Source organism: Orycteropus afer, unplaced genomic scaffold, assembly GCF_000298275.1.
Source record: "Orycteropus afer afer isolate SDZICR_OR568_19922 unplaced genomic scaffold, OryAfe1.0 scaffold00002, whole genome shotgun sequence".
Lineage (NCBI taxonomy): Eukaryota > Metazoa > Chordata > Mammalia > Tubulidentata > Orycteropodidae > Orycteropus > Orycteropus afer.
In genome coordinates this window covers 15,341,093-15,362,545 of record NW_006921589.1, presented here as the reverse complement: position 1 = coordinate 15,362,545, position 21,453 = coordinate 15,341,093, and the positions used below count along the sequence as shown (strand labels likewise).

At 38.9% G+C, this 21,453-nt stretch overlaps 1 protein-coding gene across 1 annotated transcript in view; it reads right to left on the bottom strand.

The window, feature by feature from the left end:
- Positions 1-21,453, bottom strand: part of FN1 (fibronectin 1) — an 80,197-nt gene that overhangs the window by 23,246 nt on the left and 35,498 nt on the right. The window contains exons 20-31 of the mRNA XM_007959848.2: positions 20,255-20,521; positions 15,475-15,569; positions 13,859-14,027; positions 13,324-13,410; positions 10,648-10,839; positions 9,098-9,370; positions 7,798-7,980; positions 5,024-5,113; positions 3,278-3,547; positions 2,014-2,130; positions 853-1,017; positions 155-310 (exon numbers count right to left, since the gene is read on the bottom strand). Coding sequence (XP_007958039.1) covers positions 155-310; positions 853-1,017; positions 2,014-2,130; positions 3,278-3,547; positions 5,024-5,113; positions 7,798-7,980; positions 9,098-9,370; positions 10,648-10,839; positions 13,324-13,410; positions 13,859-14,027; positions 15,475-15,569; positions 20,255-20,521 — 2,064 coding nt within the window. The remainder of the gene's footprint in view (positions 1-154; positions 311-852; positions 1,018-2,013; positions 2,131-3,277; positions 3,548-5,023; positions 5,114-7,797; positions 7,981-9,097; positions 9,371-10,647; positions 10,840-13,323; positions 13,411-13,858; positions 14,028-15,474; positions 15,570-20,254; positions 20,522-21,453) is intronic.

Below are 21,453 nucleotides of genomic sequence, written 5' to 3'. Positions count from 1 at the left end.
AAAGTAGGAGGTGGAACAATGTTTTGTATAGTATGTTATGCCAATTGAGCTTGATGTCCCCTGCGACTATGGTCCCAAGCCCACAGGATCAACTACTCGGTTGCTCTGGGTAGCTGGCTGTGACCACGCAATGCGAGATGCTGGTTATTCTTACCTGGGCCTACAGTTTTGGTTTTCGATGGTCCTGGACCATTTTTAGGAATGGTGGTCACTCTGTAACCAGTCACAGGGGAACTTGAAGGCAGCCACCTGACACTAATGCTGTTGTCCTGAACATCAGTCACTTGCATCTGGGATGGTTTATCTATTTCTGTAAATAAAAGCATGGAGAAATTAGTAAGGCTCAGTGGTGTGAACAGGCCTTTTCTCTTGTGCCAGTAGATGTCCAAATGATCTGTTCCTGCTACGTAGCTTTCCCATGTGTTTCTTTTTGCAGGAACATGAAAATGGCTTTTGGGGGTATGAAAGCACATACCTAGATACCATTACATTCATTCACTAGGACGTTGCTTTCAATCACAAGGTAGTTACATTCCAAGTAGGTGTTTGTCTTCTTCACCTTATTAGCTTACTCATTTACTTTTTCATTCATTCAACAAACATTTATTGAGCATGTGCACCCTATATGCCTGTCTCCATTGCAGGTACAAGGGATAACATATCAATTAACAAAACAGACACAAATCCTTGCCCTTGGGGTACTTCCTTTTATATCTAGAAACTCTGTTAGCAGTAGATGTTACTTTTTTTTTTTTTTTTAATCAATTCTACAATGAGGAAAATGCCTTGGAAAAACATGGCAAAAATACCCGAATAAATAAGCCTGGGTCACCCCAGAGGAGGAGTTTGTACCTGTTCGGTAATCAATGGAAACCGGCTTGCTGCTCGCTGGGCTGTCCCCACGGCCGGTGACAGCATACACGGTGATGGTGTAATCTACTCCAGGTTTAAGGCCACTGATGGTGGCTGTAGACTTGCTTCCAGGCACCGTGAATTCTTGGACAGGGCTAGTTCCTCCTGTATGAAAGGGGTTCATTCAGTGTTCAGACTGGAAGGGGTATTGCTGAGTAAGTGAATTAAGTATCAAGAACAGCTTGTAAGTCACGCCTTGTTGCTAATTCTCTTTAAAGAGCGCTATTAAGAGGTCCGGAACAGCAAGGTGTATTTATGCACGTGGTAAACCTTGATTAAGTGTGTCGAAATTAGGGGGGAAATTTTAATGTTACTTTAAAGTTTCAGCTTGAAAATGTCACTGAGTTTTAGATTAACATTTTAATTTTAAAGGAATATGTTTATATTAAGGAAAATAAAAAAAGGAAACATAAAAATCACTTATCATTTCCCCACTGATGACACTTAAAATTATTTCTTCCTCAGCTCTACTGTTCCACCTGTGGACATATTATATTAAGAAAAACCAGTTGCCATGGAATCGATCTGACTCGTGGTGACCCCTGTGTGTCAGAATGGAACTGTGCTCCATAGAGGTTTGCAACGGCTGCTACTTTGTGGAAGTAGAGCACCAGGTCTTTCATCTGAGACATCTCTGGATGGACTCGAACCACGAACCACCCTTTCGATTAGCAGCTGAAAGCATGAACTATCTGCCCCAGCCAGGGAGTCCTGGTTGTATTATGTACATCACTTTTTATCTTGATTTTCCTATTAAGCCCACTGCCGTTGAGTTGACTGATAGTGACCCGACAGAGCAGAATGGCCATCTTGAGTTTCCACGGCTGTAAATCTGTTCAGAAGCAGACTGCCACATCTTTCTCCTGCAAAGTGGCTAGTAAGTTTGAACCGTCAACCTTTCAGTTACAGCCACACACTTGACCACTGCGCCACTTAATTTTACTACCAATTATATCACACATATTCTTGGAAAAGACAAGGCGCCATTGAGTGGAATTGGGAAAGTTGATTTAATTACATTTCCTTTGTTGGGCTCTCAGGTTATGAACCCACAAGAGATTCTGATTGAACAGAGTGTGAAATGGCATCTTGCTCACGTACCAGTTTCTCCATAGGTGATCCTGTAATATCTCACTGTGACAGCAGGAGCATCCCAACTGAGCAATATGCTGTTGGGGGTCGTGGCAATAACTTCCAGGTCCCTTGGGACATCAGAAACTGGAACATGGAAAAAAGTGAAATTTTCACCTCTGTAACTTTCCAACGATGCCCAGATTTACTCTACACTTGCCAGATACTTGTCTTTATGAGTCCTTGATTCGTTTACAAAATCAGCAGAATTAAAAATTATGAACAATTCAAAGTAAGGGTTAAGAACCCAAGTCATGTTGTGATAAAACAGTTATTTCCAACTTGAATTTTTTTCCTCAAATTCTTAGTTTGAAAAATTTTAAAACCACAGAAAAGTTACCCAAAGAGAACAATGAATGACCATATTCCTTTCACTGAGATTCACTAACTGGTAACATTTTGCCAAACTTTCTCCTCTCTCTGTTTCTCCCTCTCTCCTTCCAATTTATGCATTTGAGGCTAACATATAGTGGTCATATTGGCACTTTAGCTTACATACGTGAGCATGTATGTCCTAACAACAACGACTCTGTGTACTAAAATTACAGTGAAGCCTGTGAGACGTGGAACCTGACCAGACTGCCTTGTTTTTCCAGGTCTCACAAGTTCTCCACCTTTGACAGAGTCCCGTCTTACTTACCACTTTTCTATCCCTCTTTTTAGTGGAAAATATTTGAGGTTTCCTTCTCTGACAAGTTCCTGCCTTCCACAGTTTCTGCCTTTTGCAGGTTTTACTGTATTATATTTTTAAGGAAACTTCGATATAGAATATTATATTTCCTATATTGAACATGCTTGGTAAAGTGGAAGGTCAATGAAGGAGGGGAAGGCCCTCAACAAGATGGATTGATACAGTGGCTGCAACGATGGGCTCAGGTATAGCAGGGATCATGAGGCTGGTGTAGGACTGGGCAGTGTTTTGTTCTATTGTTTCACTGTGAGTCGGAGATGACTCCATGGTACCTAACAACATATTGAACAGAACCTTAGTTATTGGAAATACAGAAATACCTAAATCAGGTGAGAAAGTTGTTGGGATGAAAAAAACACCTTCTTGCATATATTCTAAGAGGGAGATTTCCTCTATACAGCCTATCACTTCCTTCTTCATGTCTCATAGCAATGCTCAGTTCTCTAAGAGATCAAGACTAGACAACACAAAGATATTTCATAAAAGACACTACTTGCATAACAAAGTCCTCCGAGTTGCCTTGCAGACCAGAGAACAAGTTACCTGTTGACTGTTGGCCAACCAGTGGGGGACTTTCCTCTCTGCCATTGAGAGCTGTGATGCTGACCACGTACTCTGTCCCTGGAAGAAGGTTGGTGAGGGTGATGGAATTCCGAGAGGGGGGAACTCGATCTTCCCGAGGTCTTCCACTAAGGTGCTCAGGATGATGGCGAATCTTGTAACCGGTGATGGTGGCTCGAGGAGACATCCAATGGACAGTGAAAGAGTTGGCAGTAATATCAGAAAAGTCAATGCCAGTTGGGGAATCAAGACCTGTTTTTCCAGACAGGTGAGGAGGAGAGGAAAAAAAAAAAAAGACACCACCAGCTTAAAATTAAAAACCAACCCACTGCCGTCAAGTCACTTCCAACTCATAGCAACCCTAGAGGACAGAGCAGAACAGCCCCATAGGGTTTCCAAGGAAGCAGACTGCCCCATCTTGCTTCCACGTAGTGGCTGGTTGGTTTGAGCCACTGACCTTTTGGTTAGCAGCTAAGTGTTTTAATCACTGAGCCACCAAGCCACCAGCTTAGGAAGTGAAAAAGAGTTAAGGGGAAAGTGACATACATACAATGTTTCTGTTTTTTTTTTTTTTTAAATAATGGAACGATTTGTCATAAATTTCTGGTTATCATGTATTGATTCTAAGCCACACATACATTTCAAAATCATAAACCGACTCAGTTCAAAAGCCCAACTCAAGCATTCTTTGTGTTTTGTTTCACTAAATACAATAATCCAAGTAATTTATATGTATCATTGTAGTATGTTTCTGTATTTGAAGTTAGGCACTTAAGTTAGTCTGGGAATTTATCATGAATGCTTCAGTGTTTAAGTATTCTATGTTTCTATCCTGTTCATGTATCTTCCAAAGCAAGACAAGATCTGCTGCTCCCGAGTTAAGCATTGGGCTCTCCAACAGCCCTTACAAATGTCCCTTACAAAGGGATTGATTTGTCAATAGAGGTCTAACTATGGAAAACACAAAGGTTCATAAAGGTATAGGAAAACACTATTCTGAACAAACTACAATGCCGATAATTCCTCATCAATTAAGAATTTATTACATTGCAGGAAAATTAACAAGAATTCAGAGTTAATCTCAAATCCAAATCACTTAACCTCTCTGGGGCTTCTAACAAATTTCTGTTGCAGTTATAACATTCATTTATTCTGTTCAATAATATGCTTAAACCAAATTGAGCTATTATCACTCTCTTTTGAAAACAAATGGACTATAAAAAATGTACCACACTGTTTTTTAAAGGTAAAAATAAAAAGCATTCATATTTAAGAAAGGACATAATATCTATGAACTCAGTTCAACTTCCTCTATATAGTAAATCAGTATTTCATCAAGTAGGAAAAAAGGGATACACTTGGCAGCTTAATAATGGTGGGAAAGTTCTTTGATGACAATGACAGTGCTGGGTCAGCCATTAAACAGAACCATCTGATGAGAAGCAATGTCTGCCATTTTCAAATAATGGAGATAATGGAGTACTCTTCTTGGGATGTTTTTTAAAAGAATAGATAACAAAACTCTGGACTACCATTGATCCTCTCTGGAAGCAGAGTTGAATCTTCATTGTTGAATGAGGTATCTTTTACTTTTGAAGACCAATGATCAAAAAGTAATGACATTATCACAACATATAAAGATGTGTTTTTTAGAAATAGCATTTCATTTTGCTATTTTAAACTGGTCAGCAAAAGCTGCCTGATCAGTATTTTGCCACCACAACTCACCTGTCTTCTGTCTTCCTCTAAGAGGTATGCTCTCGTGTTGTTCGTAGACACTGGAGACACTAATTAAATATTCTGTCCCAGGCAGGAGATCTGCAGAGGCAAGTGGAGCTTCTGTTAACCTTACACATGAAAGCACGAACAACCGCAGCACTCCCGGGACTATTTCTACTGATGAAATGTCCAAGTGTCCATTCCTCTCACCCACGTACACCTAAGTGAATGTCTGTACCTCCAGATGGTCTGTAATCAGTAGGTGATAGAGAAGGGTCGCCTTGCCCTACAGCATCTCAAAGCCCTGCCATCAGCTCCACTTCTGTTAATGGGACACAGACCATGCACCATGAAAAGGCAGCTGGCTGGATGTTCAGTTAAAAAAGAAAAAAAGGAATTGCTGCAGCATGATCATAGTATTTCTGCCATCCACTTAATGGTCTATCTGTTGAGGACACAAAATAATGACTGTGGTATAGATTACTTTTTATTCTATAAGATAGACCTATGAGGTAGTTTTATTATTTTTTAGCAGCTTTGTTGACATATGATAAACTGCTTATATTGAAAGTGTAAATTTGACGGTTTTGACATATGTATACATTCATGAAACCATCACCACATTCCAGATAATGAACATATCCATTACTTCCAAAAGTTTGGGTTTACTTCAATTATCTCCATCTTATGAAAGAGAAAACTGAAGGATGAGAGAAGATAAGTGACTTGCCCTGGATCACACAGGGCTTAACCCAGACCAGGACCAGTGGTCTTAGCAATTAACCTTCACTGGGAAAAAAAAGTCACACTGCCGAAAGAACGTGATCAGTTCTACCATGTTAAGGTGAGAACAAAATATTTAAAAATACTCAACCGATAAACTGTGTGTTCGGCCACTTTGAGATGCCAGAAAGGTACAGAGGAAGGTTTCTAACCTTTGAACTCCTACTCGCTAAGCTCCCATTTCCCTCCAGGCCATCTCCCCTCCAGCCTTTCTGTAGGGGCACCTGTAAGATTGGGCAAGCAAGTCCATGCCCTAGAAGGCATGATGCTTGGACTTGATTTCCCTCCTTCCTGTTTGGCCAAGGGCAATGTACTCAATCACTTAGAACATCAGTTGCTTTATCTGTAAAAAACAGTAACAATGGCTTCTCTGGGGGGCGGTAGCTACGTTGAGGTCCTGTGTAGCATTAAGACCTTTCATAAGGCTTTAGAGCACACAACTGACTGTGTTGACAGGTCTGGACTAGGGTGAGGCAGATAGTGGTTGTGATGTGGGTAGTGCTGTAACTACTCACTCCAGAGTGCTCCATCATAAAAACAATAGCCCTATCACCCACATGCCAATATATGTGTGCTCCAGATCTCACCCTCAGCCAGAATGTGAGAAACCAAGACCATGGTCACATTGAACTGCCTTTCTTTGTGTTCCTAACATATATTTGAAAGGTAGAGGATATTTTAAGGTAATCATTTGATAACATAAATAAATGTGAGATATTTTTCCCTAACATGGAATCTTTGGCTGTTCTGATATATGTACTTTGCTATTATGGTGAAAAAAATGAGGATCAACATTTACATGAAACACAGCACTATGGGGCAGGGAATTCTTATTTTCTTTAATAAACAGTGTCTATTCCAAAGGGTAGGAACTAGAAAGGGACAATTTCCATAATTGTTGTTGTTTTCTAATGTGAGCTGTTTTCCAAGTTCTCAGCCTTCAGAGAAATGCTAACAGACTCTTTTTGAAGCACAAATTAAATTCTGGTTCTTTCTTCAAAATAACATCCTGATCTATCGTCAGTCACTCTTAAGTTTTCAAATGTTACACTATCTGCTGACACTTTTTTTTTTTTTTTTTAATGAGAATAAAACAAGTATAGTGCTTCTAGTTTCAGTCCCTCATTTATTTTTCTAGTCAGAGAATTTCTCTGGACATTCACATATTTTTATGTGCTTATTTGGAAGCAGAATTTGAAGTCTTTGAAGTTCATTGCTGGTGTTTTTCAATTCTGACTTTTAAAAAAGTTGCAGATATCAAAGTTATTAGCATGGCAATAAACATTACATCTTTCAAAACATGTTGTTAGGTGCTGCCAGTCACTCCTGACTCACAGCAACGCATGGATAACAGAGCGAAGCATTGTCTAGTCCTGTGCCATTCTCACAGTGGCATGTCTGAGCCCATTGTTGCAGCCACTGTGAGTCCAGCTCCTTGAAGGTCTTCCTCTACTTTACCAGACCCTCTACTTTACCAAGCTCGATGTCCTTCTCCAGGGATTGTTCCCTCCTGGTAACATGTCCAAATTAAGTGAGACAAAGTCTCACCATCCTTGCTTCTAAGGAGCATTCTGGCTGTACTTCGTCCATAACTGATCAGTTACTTCTGGGACTCCATGAATTCAAAATTTATGGAGCCACATTGGGTTTGGAGTTCAGTGTGTAGCTATGTTGTATCTCTCCTGCTCTTACTTGTTCTAATTGAGAACTCAGAATCCATTCATTATACTCTAAACCAAAAAACCCAAACCCATTGCCATCAAGTGGATTCCAACACATAGCGTCCTTAAAGGACACAGTGGAACTGCCCCATGAGGTTTCCAAGGCTGTAAAACTTTACAGAAGCAGACTGCCTCATCTTTCTCCCATGGAGCAGCTGATGGGTTTGAACTACCACCTTTTGGTTAATAGCCCAATGCTTTATTTAAGCACAGCACCACCACAGCTCCTTATTATATTCTAGGTTACTGTTTATTGAACAAATACATTTGTCTCCTTACTTGTTAAGACCACTGCATTGTCCGTAGGAGAAATTGACAACTCTGCAACATCTTCCTCATTTTTCACAGGTGAGTAGCGCACCAGGAAGTTGGTCAGTTCAATAGATGGGGGTGGGGCCCAGGTGACACGCATGGTGTCTGGACCAATATTGGTGAATCTCAGATCAGTGGGCGGAGGGACAGCTGGGTTCATATAAGAAGGAAGACTGAGTTAATGTAATTTTAAAATTAAAGCTAACAAAAATAACTGGAAAAGTTAAAACCAGTATTTCATGCATAAAGAAAATAGTCATAATCATGCAAATGATGCAAATCTAATCTAAATCATATTCTACTACTGTTAAAAATCAGACACTACACACAGTACTGTTAGGCCCCTTTAACCTTTCTGCCATCATCACTAGTTTTTAAAGGAAAATTTTAATCTAGTTTCAAATCCACTAATTGTAAGAACATTACCAATAGCACTGAGAGTACTTTAACCCGAGGCTGAAGAGGCTTAAGTTGCCACACAGCAAGGAGAAACACAGCGGTACTTCCCAAACACAGACATGCACACACGCAGGAAGCCAAGAGAGTCCTGAATTTCCCCCTGATGTGGGATGTCTACAGCTACTGGAATAGCTACAATTCCATTCAGTGAATTCTACTCACAAGTGAAAAGGGTTCATGCAAATTGGTTCTCAGCATGTTTCTTACCATGCAGAGCAGAGAACCTTTATAATGCTGCATGCTTGTCCCCAGACTGTGGTTAAAGAGGTGTTCTTATAATAATGGTAGATGGCAATGAACCCTAGAATGCTCCAAAGTAAAGTTTTCTCCTACTTCAGAACAACTTCTTTCCACTTTACCTAAATCTCAATGGGTTTTCCGTCAGCTATAAAGAAGGAACACGGGGCAGTTCGTCAAAGGGTAGAAGGGAGAATACATGGTACATTTGGGAAGCACATGCCTTCTTATTGTTAAATGGCGCTCATGGTACAATTTAAGATTAATGTGAGGTATTAAAATATATTCTAGGTCTGCAGATTTACTTAACGCACCATTTTGTAGGGAAAAGATTCGATATCTGTATTTCTTTAGCTTTCTATTTATTCATGGTTTAAATGAAGCGCACGTAAGACTATTTGCATATGGCTTCATTCCTTCAGTTACTATAGGCATCTGCTTGCTTAGCCCTGAAACAAAATCTCTGGCAAATTGCTGGGTTCTCCCTGGAAACATCCAGATTTAACCAGAGTGACTGGTGGCAGCATGCAACACTATCCATGTCTCAAACACAGAAGTTTTCAAAATTCACCCGTTTGCTGTGTCAGTGTAGTAGGGGCACTCTCTCCGCCATTAATGAGAGTGATAACGCTGATGTCATAGTCAATGCCCGGCTCCAGCCCTGTAACTGTGTAGTATCCTACTGAGGAGTCCACAAAATCTTCAAAAATGGGGATACCTTCTCCTGCCGCAACTACTGTGATGCGATACCCAATAATGGTGGAAGAGTTTAGCGGGGTCCACCTCAGGCCGATGCTTGAATCAGTTATATCAACAAAGCTTAGGTCAGTGAGTTGGGGCACCTCTATTGAGTTACAAAGCAAAGAGGGGCAAAAGGAAAATAGAGGCAAAAAAGAGGAAAAAAATAAAGCAGTGTTTATCAGGTTACAAGTAGTAAAATTGATGGATTGTTAAAGCAATGATGGTAATATGCAATCTGTCTCAAAATGATTCAAAAAGACATCCTAGGCACTATGAAGAATTTGCTTCCCTGATAGAACAAAATAGGTTTCAATATTCAATTAGGGATTTTCGTGCATTTAGAAAATGTCTCTCAGTTGTACTGCTTGAACATCTCAGGTTCCTAAAACTCAAAGGCTTGTTTAGAATGTCAGAACCATTTGTAGAATTTAGACATTGTATCCGCAGTATCAGCAATGTTTTAAAAATCTAAAACTTTTTAGTAGGAAAATAGAGCTTGCATGAAAAAGATTAAAAAATAAAACGGCTGATGAGTTTTTTTTTTTATTTCATATAAAAACTCATCACAGTATCAGTCATAATGCTATGCATTATGAATGTGTGGTATGAGATAGGCCATTCAAAAACACATTCAGGCTGAGGAGAGGAAGGCCACTGCCAATAATTTATTGAATTCATAATCAAAGTTATTTAATTAGTATTAGTAAAAAGCATTCTACCAAAGAGTGTAAGGGCAACACAGTCTGTCCAGTGCTTCCATAATTCAATTTTGGATCAACAACAAGCCTATCTTGAGATAGGTCTCTTCAGTGTTGTCTTTCAGTCCATAAGAATGAATACCCTGAAAATGTGGCCTTTACTTCTTTTTTCAATTTTAAAAAAGAAGGGCTTGCAACCACAAGATGAAGGCCCATGTCAAGGAAATGGTATTTCAGTGCTCACCTACGGAGACAAATACTCTTTTGTAGATAGCTGCTGAAAATTGATGAGGACTGTAAAATCAGGCACAAATGTACTGATGGGATGCATTTACCACATTACTTTTAGCCTGTCAGTACCGAATACACACACATGACACTGTTTTAGTAGTTTTTCCACATGAGCGGGCAGTACAGAGTTAATGCCATGGGTGCCCCTCCATTCACTACATACCCATCACAGCTGGTGGCATCCCAGTGAAGCACAGGCAGTAAGGCAGTGTTAACAGCAAGCGTTTCTCCAAAGAGTTGCTTTAACTTCATGGTTGTGGAAAGTGTAGTTGGCAGATCAGAATTAAATCCCAAGTACACCTGACACACTCAACCAGCTAGGGATTAAGATGCTAATCCCTACTCTTACTGAAAGTGCCATTCTGAGGATGACAGCTTATTTTTCCATTACCTGGGATGATGGTATCAGAGATAGGGACACTTTCCTTGTCATCTTTGACAGTGTAAACACTGACATTGTACTCCAGGCCAGGACTCAGGTTTTCAAAAGTACAGGAACTTTGATCAGCGTGGACTACTTCTTCCAAAGAATATCCCTGCTGGCCATTGGTGGGGGTCGTGGTAATTCTATAACCAGAAATGTCTAGAGAAAACAGAAAGGAGAGAGTTATTACAGGAAGCATCTGTGGCCCAGACCACACTAAACTAAACTCCACTGACAGGCTCACAGAGGGAAACAGATAAAAGACCTGGTGTTTATTGAGACTCCACTGGGTTGGAGTCCACTTGAAGGCAGCAGGTTTAGTTTGTGTACTGTCATTCAAGGCTTACAATAATCCTGTGGGGCACATAATATTACTATTCTCTGTTTAAACAAAAGCTCAGAGAGCAGAAGTAATTACCAAGGGCTTTCCAGTCTCCAAATCCCAACTCCTTCCTCCACTCTACCTTACATTTCCTTAACAATGACCTGCAGGAAATCTGAAGAATATTCTGTTTTACCTGCCTAGTACGGGATCCCTCTAAACCTTAAACATATCCCCAGAGAGGGTTCTTCTAATTTAAAAGATCTGAAGATACAGGACTTACAGGAATGGAATAATGAATGGAGAAAAAGCGAAAAAATGTAGCTATACTTAGAGAAAGAATATTAATTGTTTAAGACTTCAGGAATCACAGAAATTAGATTGTAAGAGGGTGGATTGAAGGGAAGGAGAGATACATTCAAAGGAAAACAATGACGACCAGACATCCGCCGGGACAATTAAAAGTTAAATGAGAAAGTACAGTTAAGTTAAACTACTAAATGGTGAGGAAATGATGGAATATTCTGTCAATTGGTGTAACAGGGTGAACACCACAGTGGTGTAGTCACGTAAATCCAACCATATGGAAAGTAGATATTTGGATCATTGCATTAACTAGTGATTGTCCAGGTGAGCAGGTGAGACCATTGTTGTTGTTGTTGTTATGTGCCGTCGAGTCGGCCCCGAATCATAGCGCCCCCTCCTTGGGTTTCCGAGGCAGTATCACTACGGAAGTAGGATTGCCCAACCTTCCTTCCGAGGAGTGGCTGGTGGGTTTGAACCGCCAGCCTTCTGGTTAGCAGTCAAGTGCTTTAGCCACTATGCTCAGGACTAGGTAATAATACTCATGTTAACAAGCATGAAACTTTGCCAACCTGAAATTTCAAATTCAGTCTAACATGAAAGGAAATTGTGCAGCTTTGGCTTACACTATGTTTTTACAAGGAATGAAAATGCCACCAAAATCATTCTACTTGACAGAGGGATTAAAAAGGATATTCTGAACTTGTTTTATTCCAGTTAGATTTAAAGATAATTGCCTTGGCTGTATGCCCACGTAAAGAACTGTTTATGAAATTACAGTAAAATTAGAAACTGTGGATAATAAGCTAAATATATCCCTTAAATTAGTAAGTATAGCAGTTAAGGATGCAGTCAACTTTAGCTGAAGCATCTCTTTTTGTTTGAATTTAGAATTTTTTCCATAACAAGAGTCTTGAAATTCTAATAGTGGTATCTCTACTACAAAAACAAACAAAAGCACTGCCATCAAATTGATTCCAACTCACAGCAGCCCCCATCGGGTTTCCAAGGCTGTAAATCTTCATGGAAATAGATTGTCCCTTCTTCCTTCCACAGAGCAACTGGTGGGTTTGAACTGCTAATCTTCTGGTTAGCAGCCAAATGCCTTATCCATTACACCACCAGAGTGCTTTATAGACAATATTAAGTAATACAAGGACATTTTAATTAAAATTTCTCATTTAATGAGTCCTTCACAGGGGCTTGGCAAAACCATCTAAAAAACAATACTTAAAATTTCTTGTCATCCCATGGTACATCATATTATTTGAATATTGCTATTTAATTGCTATTATACATTCTAGGATTAGATAAAGAATTTTCAATGTGTGTAAACAAGGAGTTTAAACAAAAGCTTCATTAAGGTTTCAAAAACAATCATGGAACTCCATTTAACAAAATTTCTCAGTACCGAGTATACAATAATAAAAGAAACTTCTAAATTTGTGATGTTGTGTGTGAAAAGGAGTTAAAAACAATTTATAATCCCAGATCTATAACATTTATAGTATGTGACTATGGGTAGATTAATTTTTTCTGTATCTGTTTCCTGATATATAAAATAGCCATTTCTGCCCTTCATAACCCATGGGTTTTCATGGTACAACTCATGCAAACATATTTGTGAAACTTCACTGAATGATAAGCTTAGAACTTATGAACAGCTTATAAAAGGAAAATGGCATAGTATGCTTTCAGCTTTCACTGAAAAAAAAAAGTGAGTAAAATCCACTTTTCAAAATGCTTTTCCTTAACCTTCATATTTCCTACAGCTTGGTAAGCACCTGCCTTTTTCCTGTACCTTAGTGTGTGACTATTCTCTTTCCTCTGATTTAAACAAACGTTACCTTAAAACTACCTAAATATGACTTTACTATGTACACTAATCCTGTCTTTTTTTGTGAAGAGATGAGTACTTAAAATTTTGACAGTGTTTTTCACTGATAGGAAACAGTTTCAAAGCTCTTTGTCTTGGGAAGGTATCGTATATAGTTGCTGTGATAGATTCGCAGGCTTACCTGGCGTGGTACTCCTCTCCCAGGAGACAGTGAGGACTCCAGTGTCAGGGTTTGCCTCCAAGTGCAAATTGGTTGGTGGGGACAATGCTGTTCAGAAAGAAAAATTTAAATTAAGAGTTAAAGCTAACCCAAGCATTTGACTTGTGGAACACTTCCTTCTTTCCTTCGATTTTTCCTTTTTTCTACAATTAGTGAAAATACACATGTTGTATTCTGGCAAAATGATGGAGATCAATTCTTTGATACAAAAGTTTTTATGTTTAGTGACTGAAATGCTATTGAACTTATTTCTGTCTTGTTCATAATAGTTTTAGAATAATCTTAGCATAGAAAGAACACTTCTGATACCTTGGAATATGTAACATGAGTTGAACCCACTACTCCAAATTAGAAATAGCTAATAATAATATAAGTGGGATGAGAAATGCCTGTCCCATGATCTTGAGTAAAAAAGAAAAAGGATATTAGCTTTTTTTTTTTTAAAGTCATACTATAAACTGGAAGCAAAGAAAAGAGAAAAAAGAGCTCTGCTTACGTGTCACAACTTTATTTACAATGGGTTTATCTCTTTCTTTCCCATCTCTCAGGACTGAGATGGTGTAAACGTATTCCACGCCTGGAGTCAGGCCAGACACAACAATGCTTCCTGAATCTGAAGTCACTTCTCGCGGTGCTTCCCCTCCCTGGCTTGGTCGTACACCCAGCTAGAAGAAGAAAAGTCAAATAAACACCAATGGCAAGTATTTCCAAAGCTGAGTTACTGCTGAGACATTGTGCTTATGCTTTATATAACATGAACTTCCCAGGAACCGTACAATATACTTGGGCATGAGTACTGGGCCTTATTTTAGCTCTATTATACATTTTAGTCAGAAATTCCTTGTCCTGGGGGGCTGGGCCGGGGGTGGTATAGTCCAAAATTGCACCAGGGTGGCTTGTAACTGAAAGTTGCAGAGAACTGTCATTATGTACTATTTTACTTGATAAATCATCTCTTGGTACAAACCAGAAGTACAGAGGGATTTTGGAACACCTGGCACTTCATTTGTATTTTCTTTGTGCTGGAACACATCCCCTAGCTCTCTCTTTTAATGAGTTATTCAAAATTTATTCAGTTTTCAGTTACCACTTAAAGGCATCAGCCCCCATAGCACTTTGTAGTGTAAAGGCAGTCCTTTTTAAGAAATATGTTCCTAGCTTCAATTGCAGGATGATATGTCACAGAAGGATGAAAATGAATAGACCTATAATTATAAATTCTTTTAAGATTACATTTCAAAAACCTAGATAATAGTGTGTTGTCGAATTGTGTACTCTAGAGACAGTCTTTCTGTGTTGTAAGGCTTCTGAAGGTCAGAATGACACTATGATAACAGAAATTTAAAAGTTATGCTGGCAATCTTCAAAAACAGTAAATATATATTTAAACAGCTTAATCATCACTGTGGCCATGTGCATACCTTAGAAAAGAAGTGACCTTTGGCGTACTCTTTAAAAACAACCATGGGGATTTTGTCTTGATTTCCAATCACAATAAATATTTCCCTCTCCTACACTCTGAATGCCAAAGAAAGGAATCCTATTCATTTGTATTCATCACTTCTCTGATATTATTACTTTGAAGAACGTGAATCAAGATTTCTACACGGAAGACCTTAATCTTAACTTGTATCATGAGATTCACCCACAGGGATTTAAACAAGTTGAGATGAAACTGATTGGATGAAAATATGATTTTTAAATGACTCTGTGTTCAATTCATTTCCTTAAATTGACTTTCAACGACCTTGTTGACACCCATTTGAACAACTTATCAAACACAGTTTCCCCTATAGTTTCAAGTGCAATTCCCTTGGGGGAAAGGGTAGAGAAAATCAGATAACAACAACAACTAAAAGTTCCATATTAACGTTTTACCCTTTGCAAAGCACTTTCACAGCTACTGCCCCATCCCGGCCTTGCAGTAATTCATCATCTTGTTAGGCCCTGACTATGCAGGAAGTGGGGTCAGAGAGGTCTAAACAGAAGCAGGTAATAAATCCCAGGTCTCCCGACTCTTGAACATCCTGTTTCTACCATGTCCTAATACATGAAGGAAATGAAGGAACCTTTGGGCCATATCAGGACAGATTAGAAACATCTGCAATTTACCTTAAACCCAATCCTTGGAACAGGGGTCCATGTAATCACTATGGTAGTTTCAGTCACCTCTGTGTTGTAAGGTGGGATGGAGCCTTGAGGCTGCACTGTGAAAAGAAAACAATGCCAGTGGTCAGACCTTGGAATCACACACAATTGCACAGATAATGGATAACAAGCATTTTTACTGAGAAGCTCAGATTAAGTGACCAGTGGATCCAGAATGCAACTTCTGTTCCTTCACTGAGTGAGACTGTGGAGTAGACCAGAGCTTCTCAATCTTCACTGTGCCCTACAGATCACCCGGGAACCTGGTCACAATGCAGATTTGGGTTCTGCAGGTCTAAGGTGGGTCCATGAGTCCCTGGGTAGTGCAAATGGTTAAGTGCTCAGCTTATTCACCCAGGGGCACCTCAGAAGAAAGTCCTGGTGACCTCCTTCCAAAAGAACCCTACCCACTGCTGCCAAATCTATTCTGACTCATAGCAAGCCTAGAAGACAGAGCAGAACTGCCCCACAGGGTTTGCAAGCCTGTCAATCTTTATGGAAACAGACTGCCACATCTTTGTCCTACAGAGCAGCTGATGGGTTTGAACCGCTGACCTTTTGGTTAGCAGCCAAGCACTTAACTGCTACACCACCAGGGCTCCTTTTCCAAAAGAATACAGCCATTGAAAATCCTACGGAGCGCAGATCCACTCGAAACACATGAGGTTGCCATGAGCTGGAACTGGCTTGACAGCAACTCCTTTGCTTTTTTAAGGTGGAGACAGGTATTCTGCATTTCTAACAAACTCAGTAATAATACTGATGCTGCTGACTCAGTGACCATACTGAGTAACAAGGGACTGGATAAACTTTACGGAGGTTCCTCTTAATTCCTTGGAGTCTATGATTTGTGTATTTTAATCATAGTTGGAAAATGAGTTTGATGATGATAAATTTACTTACATCTTCAGTATAAAATTTCATACAAAAAATAAAACTGGTCACCGCACAGATCAGCATGTTGTTTCTTAATCATTCATTTGAGAACAATGGGTTATAGGCTAAATTATACATGGTGATCTAAAAATAGCTTTATGATGAATTATTCCATGATGATTGCCACTTATTTTAAGTTCGGATAAGAGATGCCATATTAAAGTTAAACAACATATACCTCCCTGGATAAACTTATAAACCCATAAAGATTCAGTCCCTAAATATGTGATTATTCACTTAGAATAATAATACTACAGATACTTAGTATTCTGCTGCTGGAATTAGAAAATATAACAAAAGTTTCTTTTGTATCTTCTAGCATCCTGACACTACTATTCTTTCTCTTAATGAAAATCTTATTTTAAAAAGTAAATAAAATAAAGGAAGAAAAAGAGCCTGTGTACACAAAGTTAAGGTTATTTCCAATAACTTTGCAAATCTTGTTATACATTTACAATCTGTAGATTATATTTGACATGTGAGTTGGGAGACTCAAATTCAAGAGTTGCAAGTGTGTTACTAGCCTTCGTCATATGTTTAATGTCCTCACTATTTTTTCCTCTTTACGTACCAGATAAATTCTATTCTCACTAGGAAAAAAAAAAAGATTAAATTAATTTACACTGAATTATGAATAAGTGGTGAGAGAGAAAGACAGTTATTCTCCAAAGTTATATGAACTGGGCTTTAAAAAAGCATTAAGACTCCAGTGTCTACTCAGGTCTAGGCAATTTTTTGCTATGTGGGAATTCAGGCCCAGCACTGTGATAACAGTGATTCTTCCATGGTTTTCTGTCTGGATTTTAATGTGCTTTTTTTTTTTTTTTTTTAATATTTAAAATACTGTGTGAGGGGAAAAAAAGTCAAATGTGTGTGGGCCACTTTGTAATGACTGTCCTAACGGCAGAATTAAAGTTCTACTGGTTTAATGAGCTGTTTCATAAATATGTTGTTTCAATGGAGTTTGGTGGGAAATAAGATGGAATAACCATGATGCTTTCTCAGTGTCTCTGAAATCACATAGCACTTGGCTACTGCTGACTTTGCTGAAATGCCACGGCCAACTCTGTGTGACAATGTTAATAGTCCACGAAAAACAATACAGGGAGCAGTGAGCTTCTCTTGCCAAACATCTGGGAAAGCCACAACTTTTTCACAAATAATATTCGCCTCAATTGTCCTGGGCTTTAAGACTGGGTGTTTTCTGTTGCTTGAGCCAACCAGCTAGAATCTTCCCAAGTTTAAAACGATGCTCTCTGCCTGGGAAGACCATTACAGGAAAATCTCCAAGCCACAAACTGATGTCAAACAAAGGATGTGACTGTAAGTATGAGCAGTGGCTTTTGGCAGCTCTTGCTAGGTGAAGAATGGTCTGGCTGTTAAAGACATAAAATTTGCCCTATTTATAAGGGAATAAGCTGAATTTTCCCAGAAACAGCTTATTTTCCCCTTCCCTATCACATTTGCTGTTAAGAATTTAGCACAAGTTATAAAACCCAGAAAAGTTATTTCCAGAATTCAGCCTGTTAAGACAGTAAAAACGGATAGAAACTTAAAGCAATTCAAAAACATGCAAGCCTTGCTGATGTCTGCAGCCCTAGGGACCACTGGAAGCCCCAGTGAAGTCATACAACTCCCTGAAATGTTGGTTTATTTTAAATCTAATCTTGGTTGAGTGTTTTCCTTATCATTCTTTGCTGAATCAATCATCTATTCAACAAAGTGTCTTTTGAAAATATAGTATGTGCAAGGCACTATGTTAATCTTAATCTAATAAAATTAGTTTTTGACTCTCAAATACAATGACAGTTTTTACAAATACATTATACAGAAATTAAAATAATTATGTCCAACACATCAAAGTCTTCCAATGTGCTTGAAATATCCTACACTTACCCCTGCCCCTACTTCTTTATAGTTAACATCATTGCAAATGTTTTTTGTTTCTTTGTTTGTTTATAGGCATGTTATTCCACAACAGAAACTACATAAAAGATGTCTTATGTTAAGGAGTAAAAAAAGACAATGATGTAAATCTATTTCAGCAAAGACCATATCTACTAAAAGGCTACGTTTAGTGCAATCTCCATCATAATGTGGCAATGGGGATCTACAAGAAATAATTTTAAGACAGACAAAGACACTGATCTCAGGTTAATAGATTTTCAAGTATCTTAACACTGTATTACAAGTAACTGCAACATTTTAAAGTGAACTTGCTTACAAAGAAAAGTAGATTTTATTTGTTTATGATTAAAAATTACTTTAGAAAAATCCTCTAGTAGCAAACTTCATACATCAAATTTAAGTGGAAGTAATTTTTGGTCAATTATGACTTCTTACAAGGAATAATTTTAAAAATTCCCTGTTTGTCTACAAACTGTTGCATTCACATTTTGAATGCCTTTTAACACCTATATTTTTAAGTGAGTCAAAAATGTAAGATTTGATGAAAGTTTTCAGAAAATCACACACTATAGTTATAACAAGGAGCTCTGGCAGTGCAGTGCCTAAGGCACTTCACTGCTAACCAGAAGGTTGGCAGCTCAAACCCACCAGCCACTGCTCAGAAGGAAGGTTGGGCAATCTACTTCTGTAGTGATACCGCCTCAGAAATCCAAGGAGGGGTCACTATGAGTCAGTCAGTCGGCTTGATGGCATTGTGTTTTGTGTTTATAGTTATAATACAGGTGCAAAAAAGCACTTATGCTGGGGCTTTGTAATTCAAAATGTTGAGCTCAAAATAACAAATAATGCTCAGCAAGAAATTAGGGGTCTTATAATTCTTTGGGATGTAAATGTGACTCTTATTTCATAGAAGTCTGTTTGTGAATACAAACCTTTATTGTAATGTACACATGTAAGAGATTTAAGACCCCCTTTTTCTAAAAGGTTGGGTAAAAGAAAAGACATGACCAAAAATTACTGTATTTCCCCCTCTGTGGAATGTCAAAAGTAATTTCAGGAAAGGAAATTTTAAAAAAAAGTGCTATTCTGTTCAGCAGAAGTACTTTAATAGCGGCAATCAACACTGCACAAGTTACTTAGTTCGCTTCTTGTTTCATTGTTGGTTTGTATCCATTCAGTAGATGTTTTTATCCTGAACTTATTTCATGGCTATCATTTGATGCCCAAACTATTAAGATGTAGCCATTGTTGTTGTTGTTGTTGGTGTTATGTGCCGTGGAGTCGGATGGACTCATAGTGACCCTTCTTTGGGTTTCTGAGGCAGTATCACTAAGGAAGTAGACTGCCCCATCTTCCTTCCGAGGAGTGGCTGGTGGGTTTGAACCACCAGTCTTCTGGTTAGCAGTCAAATGCCTTAGGCACTATGCTACCAGAGCTCCCAAGATGTAGCCATAGGTGCTGATTTTTTCTTGCCTTAACTAGTATTTGGGAAACTCATCTAACACAACAGAATTCAATTTCCAAAAATCTGGATACATTTAATTTCTGCTACTCAAAGTGCTGGGCTCAGAGCAAATAAGCAGCTTTGCAATGTATGCAGATTAGCACACTGTTTCCTTCATCAAGAAAGTCTTGCTTCAAAGAAATTATCAACTGAACTACACAGCACGCTTCATTATTTATGTTCTGGCATAAACTCCTTATCTTGTTCTGTGCTAATAACAAAACCTTGATGGACCAGTGGCCAGTTCACAGACCACACCGTGAGAAGCCCTGCTTTAAATCACGCACTGTCTTTCAAGTTAACTTTTTTAAGACTGACTGTATGAAGAACTGAGAAGAGAAATATAGCTAAGAATCGATAACGTCACTAAGAAGTAACATTTAAATGCTGACTTACATGTGGTAAAGATTCCAGTGATTTTGGGGCTCTGCTGGTTGCCTTTTACAGCCATGAGGGTTACAGTGTACTCAGACCCAGGCTGCAAATTCCTCAGTGGGTACTGAGTGGCTGAGGGCCCCACATTATACTGCTTAGGTTGGCCTCCTCGGGTCAGGCTCACACTCAGTCGGTACCCTGCTATCTGGGCCCGAGGTGGGGTCCAAGTTACCACGACAGTTGAGTCAGTCTCATTGGTAAATCGGAGGTTAGTGGGAGCATCCAGTTCTAGAAAAACAGGTAAAATATGCAAAGACATTTAGATCACTCATAATGATACTGAAACCCAAAAGCTTGACTAAATGTTCCAAGTTTCTCTACTCAAGGCTGAAAGCAAGTAAAAGTCAAAACCAGGAAAACTGAGCCATGAGGAGATTAATGCTTTATAGAACTTTGCCATAACTCTGTGTCATTCATGAGAACTTTGTGACCCTTTTTGCTTGACTATGATCCTTCAGAAAGTCTAACTTTCCAGCATGACTTTCCCACCATCCTTAGAAATTACCCTGACGTATTAACAATGACATTAAAAACAACAACAACAAAAAAAACTGTGAACCCCACAATTTACACCATTCTGAGCCAAAAGGGCATAAAGGAAAGTTGATAGCTCCATACAGAATAAAAGTAATATGCTATGTATTTGTTGAATGAATAGTCTTTTGCTTAGAGAAATCAAAGTAATTTTCACTTGACTCAGATCTGTTACTGTTATTAGTTGCTATCAAGTTGATTTTGACTCACTGTGGCCCCCAAATTGTAGAGCAGAGCTGCGATCCACAAGGCTGTGACTTTTCCAAAGCAGGTCACCAGTTCCTATTCCCAAGGCACCGGTGGGTAGGTGTGGACACCAACCTTTTGGTCAGTAGTCTAACACTTAACTATTTGTGTCAGCCAGGGACCCAGATTATGTAGACACTAATGATTTGGACTAGCAGACAGAATCATGTAAATTGTAGGTTTTCTTCTTGAGTATGATCACTAGCAGTTTCCCTGCAGAATTTTAAAACCCCTTTTAGATAGAGTAAATGGTTAGGAGATCATCTCTATACTAAATGAGAGCATGGCTCTGGAGTCAAAAAACACAGGCTTCAGGTTCAATTTCACCACTTCCTAAGCCCTTTGACCTTTGACTAGTTGCAGAATTTTTTTTAAAAGGT